The sequence below is a fragment of the Crotalus tigris genome, unplaced genomic scaffold (genome assembly GCF_016545835.1).
Source record: "Crotalus tigris isolate CLP2741 ecotype Arizona unplaced genomic scaffold, ASM1654583v1 scf7180000018268.1906537, whole genome shotgun sequence".
NCBI classification, from domain to species: domain Eukaryota; kingdom Metazoa; phylum Chordata; class Lepidosauria; order Squamata; family Viperidae; genus Crotalus; species Crotalus tigris.
The window spans coordinates 1,145,690-1,159,965 of NW_024096914.1; the positions used below are offsets into that span (position 1 = coordinate 1,145,690).

At 33.6% G+C, this 14,276-nt stretch overlaps 1 protein-coding gene across 1 annotated transcript in view; it reads right to left on the bottom strand.

Moving 5' to 3' along the window:
• Positions 1-3,382: 3,382 nt before the first annotated feature.
• TUSC3 (tumor suppressor candidate 3) overlaps positions 3,383-14,276 on the bottom strand; it is a 148,498-nt gene continuing 137,604 nt past the window's right edge. The window contains exons 8-10 of the mRNA XM_039349415.1: positions 8,861-8,935; positions 7,029-7,119; positions 3,383-3,698 (exon numbers count right to left, since the gene is read on the bottom strand). Coding sequence (XP_039205349.1) covers positions 3,683-3,698; positions 7,029-7,119; positions 8,861-8,935 — 182 coding nt within the window. The 3' untranslated portion in view covers positions 3,383-3,682. The remainder of the gene's footprint in view (positions 3,699-7,028; positions 7,120-8,860; positions 8,936-14,276) is intronic.

Genomic DNA, 14,276 nt, shown 5'->3' on the forward strand with positions numbered 1-14,276 from the left:
ATTTGTTATAGCGAGAGTCTGTTAGGTCAACATAGTAGTTTTAAGGATTGATAAAGCTTAGATCTTCAAAACTAAAAAACCAAAGATTACATTTAATGTGAGTACTATCAATTTTCTGCAAAAATACTGGCCTCTCCAGCTGTTTTCATCTTTTATTACATATTTAGCTTTCTTCAACTTAATCTTTAGAGACTTTGTATTACTGGCTCCAGATAAACCTTAATATAAAAGGCTGTCAATCTATTGAAACACTGAATCCATAAAGAGAGTCCAGAGAGACAGAGATAATCTATAGTTTTTCTTTTCCATCAAATTGTAAAAGGCATCCATTGATGTCCATGTTCTACACATTTTGAACAGCACTTTTATAGTAAGAGTTGGAAATAGTGTTTTCTTGGGATCTTAGGAATCAGGGATTTACCAAGATTTCTTCTGAGAGCTTGATAAAGTATTTTTTTTAACTATTGGGTGAGTTCTTCCTCTCCAGCTAAATTAATATTTCATGAAGGATTTGGCAGTTGATCGGTGAGTGGCTGGGAGGTGGGCTGGCTATTAGATCAGTTTACATATCCAGAAAAGGAAATATTTGTCCACATTGCAGAAGCTGTCAACTAAACAGTCAAGTTGAGCCCAAGATATACAGTATTATAGAGACATTGTCATGCCCAAGCCCAAAGAAAAACACAATGAGATCCTTGAACCCAACCCTTTATTTGCTTACATCTAACGATAGAATCTTGCCAAACTTAAACTATACTCTTCTAACCTACATAGATGCAGAAAGATTCTACAAGGTGTCTACTCTAAAACATCTTCCCCCTTACCCATCTGTCTCAGGACTTAATCTACATCTATCTTTGGAAAAACTCTGTGTTGCCAAAACTTTTGTCCACAAATTTTCCAGGTGCATTATCCATCATAGATTAATTTTAACAAAATGATTAAATTTGATTGCTACTTTTTAAAAACTCAAACCTCTATTACAAGTGAGATGCAAATTCAATGACCTAATAAGCAAAACATTTTATTCAAACTGAATAAAAAAAATTATATTTATTCATTTTAGAGTTTTCCACTCCAAAGCAATTATATAGCTCTATGATTCTATATTCAGAGTCTTTGAAAATGATTTTGAATGTTGTGGTAACAAAATGTAATGTTTAATTACTGTAACTTAATTAAAAATTTAGGATCAAAATATTATTTTGATTTTTAATGCTATATGCTTCAAATATGTTTTTGGATGAGATATTCTACTGAATTATGCTTTTTTGGATTGATATGCAAAACTCTCAACATTAATTTTATATCTTATAGTGAAAATGTGTATCTTATTGAATATTTAATAAAATAGTTTGCAATTTTGCAAAACCTTGCAAAATTGCCAAATTTTATAAATTTTTGCCATGGTGAAACTTTACAATATCCACTCAAGATATTAAGTGAACTTGTGAGATTTGAAAATCTTGTGATTTATGTCAATCTGAAAATACTGTATGGTGGGGTGCTGCTTTGATGATGTATGGAACTGTAAAACATTCTTTTATCCATGGCTCATTCATTTGATTTCAGAGATGAAGGATCTACTCAAATCTTTCCTAAAAACTGTGTCTGAACATAATATGCACACCAAACATGTTTACCAAGAAATAATAAAATTGAACATAACTTGTTTAATATGATTGCAACTTTCCCACATTCCTATGCAGACATCAATTCAAAATAAATAATGTGAGCAATCTATGATGTTGGGCTTGATTCTTGCTGCGAATAAATATGCATAAACTTGAAATTCATCACCAGGAAGAGAAATCAGTAGTGAAGATGTGATATCTGTCAGGAACTGAGTCTCCATTGAAACCCAATGGATCAGACTGGTATGTGGAAAGGCCTATAGACCTGAAGTTCATCATTCCAATTATATACTGTCTTTATACTGTCAAAGGTATTCTGCTTCTGCCAACCCTCACAAAGGACACAAATATTAGAAGATAATAGAAATCCTTAACTGGAATCTAATAGATCTTGATACTTTCTGATGTTATTAGGGACAAACTGAGTCTTTGGTAGATTGATACTCTTATAGCATGCCAGTATTTTTTGATGAGCCTGAAATAAGTTAGATAGTACACTTGTGGCTGGGATAGCTATTGCACGTAATGCAATATTTTTTAAAATAAACTTTTATCTAGAATCTTTTTCTTGTCTAGAATTGGATGAATGAACATGTTTTATAACTTTCCATAAAACCAAAACAGGTATTATGAATTCTGTTCACAGTGTTCTGACAAAATATGACAGAGGGAGAGGGAGAGAGAATTGTTTAACTTCTATAGATTATATATTGTATTAATAAGTAACCATTGGTTAGATATAACATTTTTCTGTTAAACATTTTTTGTTAAAAATGGATTAAACCAACAATAAACCTAAATTATTTGATTACCACTAGTTTATCACAAAATTTACAATTTTTCACTTTGGTATGTCTGCCTTCTTTTCAGCACTATCATTTCCATCTTCAATATTCAATAGGAAGATGAACCGATGAAACAAGCTGTAGTAATTCACCCAATTACTCTTGTTCTCGTGCAAAATGGCTTACATGGGCAGACTTAACTTCCGAGTATGAAATGTCAGCTTTAACAAGTTACTGAATCTAAAATGTCAATTCCATCAAGTCACTGAGTAAACTTGCTGCCACTTAATAGGTGAATACTAAGATGAATGTTAACATGATGCTCAAGCTCCCAATTTATCTTAAGATTCTTTAGGGCAAGGATGCCTCAGTTGTTTTTCTAACCACTTACTGAAGCCTGGAAGATAGCTCTCTTTTTTCTTGATAAAGGACTATCCAGATGTTCCTTAATTATAATCCATTGCAAACTGTGAACCTCTTTCTTAGGTTGTGATCCATAATAATAATATTTAGAATGCTTAATTTACCAATGTGGCTAAACATGGGAAAGACATCTAGCCATTCCAACAGATCAGGCTAGCAAAGGAAGGGAGGTACCACTTAATTCCTCCCTTGTAAATCAATGACACAAAGGTTTCTGGAGTAAAGGGGCAACATATATAATTGGGTGTGAATGGAAAGTTTGGAAACTTTATCAACATATCTCTTGGCTGCATATGCACGTTACAATGTAGCTTTAAAAAATATCAACTAATTTGATCTTAAAATAGTAATTCTAAAATTAGTAATTTTATAAAGGACAATGGAAATTAAAAGACATAAACTTCAATGTTACTATATTTCATTTATGTGTTACTTATTAGACAAATCTGGTTTGCTGTTACTAAATAATTAAAGCTGTGACTATTTTCAAACTTCCACCTGAAGTCTGTCCAACCACAACAAAGCAACAAAAACAAAATCTTTTCTGGTAAAATTAACTTTATTGAAAATGAAGAACACAAGTGCTGTACGTTTTCATTTCTGTTTATCACATTTCCTATTTAGATATCCAATGTTTACTCTGTATTATAAATTTTATGAAGCATTTAGTAATAAGATACAAAAACAAAATTGTCCTCTTCACACAAGCGTTGCAAATAATCACAGGAAGCAGATGCTTGAAATAGACTCTTGAAAAACATGAAATGTTTGTATACAAGTACTATCAGTAGATGCTTGTCTTTGCAGTAAACATTAGCCTTATGCAAATCTCACTTGAATTCACTTAATTAAGAAGCTGAAAAGAAAGAGAAAATGAGTAAATGCAAAAATAATGGGCACATATGTAGCTCTCACATTACTCTTGTTAGTAAAATTAAGATTTGTAACTTTGGAGGCTGGGAAAAACTAATAAATATTAGCACATTAGAATCACAGTCCAATGATATAATGAATCTGTGCAAAATGTAAACTTTTAATGATGTTCTAATTGTCTGAAGAGCTGAAAGAGAAAAAAGGTGGACATTTAACAAATTATATATTTTGCAATATCAGGGGATGCCTTAAACGTTTGTGACAAATATCAGGTTTTAAAAAACTGAACTGCAATTAAATAGTGGTAAAAAGTACAAGTATGTAATCTGTGGATGTAGGCTGTATATGGGTACCCATATAAAACTACTGAAATATAGCAGCAACATTTATTTTTTAAAAAGGTCTTGCCTCAAAGATATGCTAATGTTTCTATTATAAACTTTAAAATGTTTCAGCCTCTGGCAAGATAAATACATTAGGCCTTCACAGGTTTAATTTAAAAGAAAAAGCAGTTCCAATGACTATAGTTGCCTATCACTTTTAACACTTTTAATTATTTCAATGTAATTATTTGGAATGATGGCCCAAAAAATAAATTCAGTAGAATTCACTCTAGCACAAGCTTATCAGTGGGATCTTATCTAACAAAAAAGAATTACATATTTTGTCACAGTAGGTATAGATGTTCCCACAAAGTGGCTTCCATTGGGCGGCTTCTACTTCCATAGTAGTTGCTATGATGGCCACAATCATTCACAAGTTATTATTTACTAGGACAGTATTTACTAAGTGATAATGTTACAAAAATTATCACTTAGACAACTATTCTGATCTGCTTATTTCTTATAATTATTTTGTGCATATGTGTTAGCTTGAAAACAAAGGAGCTTTATAATTGATTAATGGAAAGGATTACAGTAATATTGAAGCTTGCCCACTGTCTCTGAAGGTCCTTATGATCCTACGCCTATTTACATTATTTTGTTGCAGCTGCTATGAAAAATCTATTAGTTATAAATAGACCACCATTCTCCCATTTATGTTTTCTATTCAAAAGCATATACCAGGGGTGGCGAACTTCATGATCTGAACCGCAATCAGCACTTGGTGAGGTTCAAGTACATAAGTGGCTCTTGTGCTTTTTGAAACATATATTCATGATCCTAAATCTGTTTTCTTGGCAAAATTGTACCAAATGCCTGTCTCCTCTTGTTTGCCAACCTTTGCATTGAAGTTGCCCAAAATGTAAATGATGTCTTTTTTAGACACGTTGCAGAGTTTCTTGAAACAAAATTGTTGGGCCATAGACTTGGATAACTGTAAGGTTGAAGGGCTTGGCACTTGACTCTGATGGTCCTAATTCAATCACTGACAGTTGAGTAGTTTTCCACTGGTCTAGAAAGTTTCTTACTTACAATAAACACACCACTCCATTTGTTTTCCTGGTATCGTGTCTGAATAACAGACAGTGAAGTCCTCAGACTAGAAAAAGCCATTGTCTGCCCAGTATAGTTCGATGACACTAAAGAGATCAATTTCCAACCTGATCATCTCTCATTTGACAATATCTAATTTATTCTGACTCGTTCTTCTGACATTCCATGTGGCTATCCAATGTATATCTGTACAACACAGACATTTGCTTATGCCACTGGCTGCCTCAGAAAGTGGGATTCCTGTTGTCCTATTGTTGAGTACCCTGACATGTTTGAGATTCTATTCACATAATCTTCTTGGTGAGTTTTTGTGGAGTAGTTTTTTTCTCCAACTCTGTAACTCACTTTTTGACTGTTTCCCAGGGACAGCAACTGCTGCATTCCTTGTAAACCCAGATGACAATCGATCTGGCATGGGATTTTTTTCTGTTGTCTCATATTTAATGGGTCTCTGAATACTTTTGGTATGGCTTTTCTTATGAGACCTGTCTGGCTTGGGTGACCCTTCTGGTATACTTTTTGATGGTTTATCTCTAGCACAGCCCTCAACTACAACAGAACACACAACCTTTCCCCTGCGACAAGGGGGTATCCACATAAAGGGGTGATTTTTGTACAAATCTGTTTTTTAACAGAAGAGAAAAAAGTTTCCAGTGAACAACAGAAATGGGATGTAAAACATAATGATCATTCAACAACAGTTTATCAAATTTTCCCCTTCAAGTATCTCTCTCTCTCTCTCTCTCTCTCTCTCTGTGTGTGTGTGTGTGTTTAAATTTATACTATGTGGCACTCTCCAAATACTTAGAAGCTGGAAAATTACCAAAACACATCTCTCTTCCCACTAAAACTCCAGTAATTACTTGATGTTACCTGATGATATTTACATAAAATATTATGTAAAACTTGTTACTGAAGGAAAAGAAATATTTGAAAACTCAATTTATTCCCAGCTTTACTTTTGATGCCTATTAGAAGTAATAACTAGGAAAACTCAGAGAAAATGGGAAAAATGCTACTTGACCTGCGCCTTTAGAGGTTGAGTTAAAGAGAGAAGGGAAAGTGGGAAAACTGGCACTGGTTTTCTCAGAGCCACTGATTTGGTAACATTGGAATCTCTTGCATTCTGTAATATTAACAAATGTTTTAGATCCAATTTCAGATTGAGGGTCACAGGATAGAGTTGATTCCTATTGGTAACACTGTAACATATGAGTGGGAACCTCTGGAGGACGAAATTGAGAATAAGTCCTCTTCTTAATACTCAGAATGTAATAATTTTGGAAACAATATGTGATAATTTCCCAAATCATCAGAGATAGTGGGATTTGAAAGCTGAAATACAATTGCATAAGCTTCATTGATATTCATTGGACAACGCCTATGTGCTTTCTGTTGACAAGCAGTTCTGCTGACAAGCAAAATGTTGTCTCTGCCATATTGCAACTCTGGAGTCAGTTTGCAGACTGGAAATTTATTCCAGGAAATATCCTTTTCTTACTAGTACTCAATTTCAAAATCTTCTTGAATTGGAATGACTCATAAACTGGTTTCCTTCACAATCTACTTTAATTCTAGCTGAGGTCCTCCCCCAAACATCAACCTGTTTCATATTATAGAATGAATCACCATTCAGAAAGGCTATCTGTTTCTATTGATAGACAAGAATGTCTTCATACAGTTATACTTTGCTTGGAATTATCCTCCTAAAATGCAGAATGTCATACATTATTATGTGCTCAACCAAATAAAACCTTCAGATGCCGGTCCAACTTATTTGTTCATAAATTCATGAGTCTCAGCGCAAAAAGTTGGAAGCAGATTGCTGGCAGAATGAGGTTACTTGAATAGATTGGCTAAATGGATTTGTGGCTTACCTGTATGGATAGCCATGGTATTTGGAGCGGAATATTGACAACAGGAAGCTGAAGAAGAAAACTACTAGACCCAATCCTACTAGGCATATTACTGGAAGAAAAAAAAATCTGTATCATTATATTCCATTTTAGGTAAAATAACATACAGGCATATTTTGAAATACATAAGGTTAATTGGGTCATCTCTTGCTGCCCTTATGTCACCAGTGGCAACACTATAGTCTTTTAAGAAAAATAGATTTTCAGCAGATTAGCTTTCCTTGACAATATAAATGAGAAAATGACTAATTATAAGAAAAAGAGGACAAAAGGCAGCAGTTCAAAAAGCATTCAATAATTCTGAAATGTTCATTATTTTAGAGTATTGGGAAGAATGGAAAATAAAAACAACTACAGCATTTTATTTGCCCATTGTTAACAGTTCTCAAACCTTCAGCATACAGACTATGGCATACATTAAAAAAAGAAGAAGAGTTGTCCAGGTCTTATTAAGCAGTAAGCTAGACAATCCCATGCATATTTTCTTAATCACAACTATGGTATTTTCTGTATGAAAACTACATTTTCTTTATATACTATTTTTGTTGTGAAAAAATCTAATAGGTGTTTTTTTTAAAAAAATATGTTTAATGCCATTCGCAAGAGTGGGATATGGATGTGGTTTGGACCACCAACATGTTAAAATCTCCTATTTTCCATAGCAAAAATTTCCAATTCTCAACCCAGCTCCCTCTCTATCACTACCATTATCTACACATGTCCCACATTTCATTTTAAAAGCACAATTCAATCTGCTGTTAATTGCATTCAAGACATTGTACTGACATATCATTACTTTATTTTTAAAGTCAGTGATCACATCACTTCATTAATAGAATTTAATTTTCTAAATAAGGCTTTGATGATTTCTACAGTCATTGTTATATTAGCATTCATCTTATTACTAGACTTTCACTATTCTATCAATTCAGAAATACCTGCTATAACTAATTTCTTTCCTCTTTCAAAGAGAAACTCTGCCAACTCCCTTCTTAATTTTTCAACCGGCTCTCTGGTATGCATCAAAGCAGTATCAACTTTCTGATTATTCTTTTTAACATTTTTTTTAATCTCCTTGGCCCATCCTAGTTACAAAAGGAGTTTATAAAATGACTGAAAGTTTAACTTATCAACTTGGAATACAGCACATTTCAAAGAACTTGCTCTCTTTCAAGTTCTCCTTTTTACTTAATGCGATATGAAAAATGTCACTTCAGGTGTGAATTCAGTTTAAAGCATCCTCTTTGCATAAAAGAATGGTGACTTTTTCCTTAGATGTTTGCTGTATCTGTTTTTTTAATTAGAGGAGAAAGACAGACAGACAGCTGATGCATAAATATGGAGAAATGATGCCATATTTATATGTAGAAGCTAAAACAGTTGGTAATTGGGAAAAAAGTCAAGGCAGACAGAGGTCTATAGTGAAAGGCTAATTTTCAATATAGCATATTATAGTAGAATGTCAACTATTCACTTCCTCCCACCTACCATTTTGGAAACTTGGCCACTGCTAAGAAAGAATAAAGGATGTGTACTGTATAACAAATCATAGCTAGTTCTAAATGGTCCACAAGATCAGTTCTTTGTTCTGTATTAAGTAGCGTATGTAATAGAAGGCAGAATGCATTTCAAATAACTTGTAGATCTCTGCTCTTATATTGCCAATGTATTTACTGTAATAAACATGGGCACAGCTTTTAATAAACTGTGGGTTTCCATGGCAGATTGCTGTAGTTGCACTCATATTTTAATGGCAAGAAAAGAAATTATTCATTTTCCATCAAACAACTTACTTCTCCTTTTCCCAACATCTCCCTTGGAGGTAGCAGCTTCATTCAAAAGAACCATTCCCATAGTGATAGCAGCATCGATACTGTTGTCAAGGAAACTATAGAAATGTTGAAGTTTCACAAAGCAAGCAGTACATCTTTAACCTTAAAAGGTATTAATTTACTGGTTTTAAAAATATTAAAGGTGTTTATCAATATTAAGTATATGCAGAGCTCTAAGGAAAGGATAACACATTATTAATTCCTATCTATAATATACATGTTAATGATTATTCCCTCAAAGCTACATTTAGATTATTTCATAAAGTATCAAATAGAATAGAAATATGTTTAATTATCCAAGTATGCTAATGATATTTCATTGAATTAGTAAGTATATAAAGTGAGATGCTTAAAAGGTCATGTACTGGTATTTCGGGTAGTGCAAAATGAATGTCACCAGCATATATACAGGATGTATAAAATAATTTATTGTCTATTAAATCATGTAAATAGTACACAAAATGCAATTTCTTAACGTCTTCAAGATGGTTAGGATCCACCCACTATGCTACAAGAATGGAATAACATCACTGCATCAGCAGATGTTTTTAGTGACTAAGGTAGCCTTTTAGCTCTTAATTGCTAGCTTTTACAAATGTAAACAAGAATGAAATAATTTAACCAATTTGTAAATATCCTAAGCTGTTCCTAAACTTATTTGAAAGTGTATCAACAAAAAAAGGCAACTCATATAACTCTAATTAACATTTGTTTCAGTTACTCAGTCTACAACTAAATGGGATTGGTGCTTTGTGAAAGATGCTATCCACAGCTTTTTTTTAAAAAATAAAAAATAGTAAACAAAATCCTTCTGGTTTTAAAATTGATCATTTATGTATGGTATTTGCCAACAGTAAATCAAAACTGCAATTCTTGTAAAAAGCTTAATGTAACTTACCAAATTGTTTGATTTTAGGTAGGTAATATTGAGGAGAAATGTTTACTTTCCTAATTCATAGCATAAACTGAACCTGTCCATGCATATCACAATTTCAACTGTGCTTATTGTTAGTATTACACTTTACTTTCGCTTCTTTGTGAAAATAAAGTCAGGGAGAGGTTACACATTCACTCCCCCCCCCCAGTTGCTTGGACAATAAAAAAAAGGAATGAAATCTGAAATTCATAATAAATCAAATTTAAAATTTACAAGGAAGCAACACCTGATTAAACATTTCAAATATTCCATGAATATGCATTGTCTAAGAAACTGGCCAACCTTCTATTGAAAAATATTTTGTCCTGCAGTCCCACATGTCCACTAGTACTAATGGTGGTATTTTTAGTTTTAAAAACTTGGCTGGTTCATTGCTGCTCACTTTAAAAATACCTTTTCTAACAGTCACATCTCCAGGGCCACTCTAATAAAACTGATTTCCTTAATCCAGGGGTGTCAAACTGCCGGCCCACAGGCCAGACACATCATGCGGAAGCCGCGCTCACCCCATTGCTGGCAATGGCAAAACTGTCCCGATACGTTGTGTGACATGTCTGCTAATCCCTTTCAAACTTGGTGCAGGTGAAATATATAATTTTAAAAAGTAATCATACTGTAAAAAACAGAGTCAAAAATTGTTTGAGAATTAGCAGGTCCCTGCATGTTTTATTTAAGAAAAGAAGTTTGTAAATTCTAAAGTTTAGTTGGTCATATGCCTTAAGAACATTGTAGTTGCTGTGGTTTTCTTATAGAATGTACAAGTAAAATAAATTTCAATGCTTAATAAGCCTTTAACAGACCCACATTGCACCATGCCCTGATATGCTTCTTTTTTCCTCACAGTTTTCTCAATTAATAAATTTTAAAAAAAAGTCACAGTAAAGATGCCTAAGGCAGAAAATCCAGCGGGTGCCTCCACAAGTATGATGATGCACTGAAAAATCAAGAGTGGGATGTATAAGAAGGAGATCTCAAAGTCTTCCAATCTTTTCCTTCTCCTTAATAGATTCTACCACTTTTGAATTTTGGTTAGTTCAACAGAGTTTTATATTTACTTCAGAAATATGGAGTACACATATAATTTGGGCATATAAAATTTCTTTCAGGTATTTTAATTATTCCTTATATTATGACTTGGTTGGTAAGAGGATTCTAAGTCAAAAAGACTGAGGTATGTACAGTTGCTTCAAGATTTTAAGGGAGCATTTTTTTGATATAAAGTTTTAAGGACAAAATCCATCAAGAATGTTTTTCTATCTAGCGACTTATCAAGAAACAAATGCAATTTCATGACATATTGTGGAAATACAAGTGATTTGAAAATATCTAAACTGAAGATGATCAATAGTTTCCTGTGAACAATCACTTCCACTTTGGAGGGACCATCAGATAGTTTAAAATTCCAGTTAACTAAATCAAAGCTTGGATAATAAAAAGTTTGGAACACTTAGAACTTAGAAATAAGCTGTGTACTCCAGAACGCTGCTAAGTTGCTGTCTTTTTCTAGTTCACGCTTCTTATATTAGCTATAAGAGCTTTTTTTTTTAAAAAAAAGGCAGAAATAAATTAATTTTATCAATGTCAGAGACTCTGATATTTCTACCTATATAGCTAAAAAAAATAGAAAAATAAGTTTCTTATTCATTGTATGTGAACAGGCAGAACTTGTCCTTCTTGTCCTTCAGGCAACTCAACTGGAAAATTGAAAAAATAAAATCTTGCTGAAAAAACAGATGCTACATCGGAACCAAGATATCCTGAGCAAATAAGTTGCAGTGCACAAAAAAATTAAAGGACATTGGCTTACTATGAGTTAGCCACTCAAGTACTCATTTTAATTTTAAAAAGATGAATGTTTGGTTAAATCTATGCTGTGTTGATAAGTCCAGACTGAACCCAACTTATCATTTATTAGATTTATTTATTCATAGAGTAATAATTACCCATGTTTATTAAATCCTGACATCATGGAAGAGGTTAATGATTGCAAATGGAACAATGAGGCCAGGAATGCTGCCAATTCCCTACAACTGAAGTTTCCCAATGGATCTTTCCTTTCAACATTGTCTGCCAGCAGCTGACAACAGACAGCATCCTTTGGGATGAACATCAGGACAGAATGTCAACATTTCAGAACCTGTAGCAATTTCCAGGATGAACTACTTCAAAGTTCTATTTTATTCAAGGAGACTCAAGCAGCAAGGAGTAACAGCAAGTTTTCGATCAGTTCCCAATGGGATGTCTGCCCTTCTCTTAGTCCTTCTACTCACATGCTCAGCACCATATAGTTCTTGCCAAAATTAGCAAAAACAGCCCTTGCCCATTGTTTTTCATACTTTCTAAGCAAACCATGTGAGAGTAAATGGCATCTTACAGTGCAAAATATAAAACCACTGGTTCCAAAACAATGCTGTAAAAGATTTGTTTATGTATTATATTATGTGTTAATAGTAGAAAAGCCCCACCGTTCCTTATAGAAAAAGATGTTTTGAGATTCAGATGAAGTATCTGGAATCTGATTGTTTCAGTATACAGCATTACAAGTGCTTTGCATCCCAAATGATGTTCATTAAAATGTAGACAAATGGCTTAGTTCTAATTACAACTCAAGCAAGCTGCTTATTGGGCAACATTCAAATAAATTTTGAAACAATATTGAGAACTATCATGGGAACCCATGGCCCTTCAGATGTTGCTGCACAACTCCTTCCAGGAATAAGGAATGCTTAGAGCTACAGATCATTGACACCGGAGGTTGCTTATCCAAGCCTGAAAAAGATTTGAATTTTCTGATCTAATGCAGGCTAACAAGCAGACTCCATTCTCTACAAAAACCATCAAATAGCACCACACAACAGACATCTCATTACTTAGCTAAGATTAAAAAATAGGTACACTTCAATACTAGGAACAATTTAATTTCCAATCATGGCACTTTTGATTACCTTCCTGTCATGTGCTGAACATAGATTGCTGTGCCTTAGGACTTATTTCTGAATGCTGTTTGCTTTACTTCAGAAATATTTATGAAAATTCCAAAATGCCCTTTATCAAGTATATAGTCTGAATGATGTGCTGTTCCTGTGCAGCTACTCAATTCATCCATCTTAATTTTGGGGTTAAGTTAGAGAAGGGAAAAGGGATTCAGAGGATGAATACTGCAGCAATTGTAGTAGATCTGAATGACAGAGTACAACCTGCTTTTGAAATTACCCATCACACTATTCTCCTTGGGTAGATGGACCGGATATTTACAACCAAATATATTAACCCACTATATTTGACTCAAGTACTTCAATTACTGTGACTTCAATGACCTTTGGGTTACATACTCCTTAGGAGTTGGCTGAGGAATTATTTACTACTTTGTGCATGTTTCTTGGGCACCACACAATGTTAAATAAATGAGAGAAACAGTCATATATTTAAAAGAATATGCCTCTAAGCTTTATTCTATAAATACACAGGCACATAAAGAAAAGGTATATTCAGATGAGGATAAAGGGATAAGATAATAACATGCCATTTTCAAATAGTTGAAGGGTACCAGTTGGATGGGCTAGCAATCTTGCCTTTTTTTTTCTTCAGTAAATTTTGAATCTAAGAAAAAAATACTTGATTAGGCACCAGGAAGAACTTCCTGGGGTATGATAAATGACTACCTGCTAAGAGATTTGAAGCAGAGAATGGATAGCCATCTGAAATAACAGTGAATTTGCTGCATCAGTGGGGTATTGGACAGAGCTAGAAACAGGAAACATACTTTCTACACTATTAAATTACAGCTCCCAGCACTTCTGCCAACTGGTGGTATTAGCTGAATGGCTGGCATTACCAACTGCAAGACTGAGTTTGCTACCGTATAGAATCTTTTTTCTTTGTATATAATCCTAATCAGGTAAATAAATGGTAATTTGTAACTTTAGTAATTTGTCTTCATCTAAAAATGACACACCCTTTTCTTATGTTTGTCTCTATGGCAGTAAATATAAATCTTGCAAGAAGTTTCCATAGTTTGCATATAACAGGAAAACATTATATAAAATTATTGTTTTAACCATTCAGTCAAGTCTGACTCTTGGTGACTTTATATGCATGTGCTTTGCATGCTACCCTGTCAAGCATAGCTTCTTTCAATTGTTCAATCTTTGTATCAGATTTGATGTTATCAAGCGTGTTCTTTGCTTGCCCCTTCTTCTTATTCCACTTGCCATCATTGACTTCAATGAATTGGCACACATGACATGGGCTAAATCAGATGTAGTTTTATGTTTGTAGCTTCTAGTAATGAGTTTGGTTTTATACGATTTAGCATTTGTTAGTTACTCTGGTTCAGGGTATATGCAATAATTTACGCCAACACCACAGTTTAAAGGCGTCAATTCTTCTTCAATCAGCCATTCTTAGTGTCCAATTCTCACACCCATACATCATTATAGG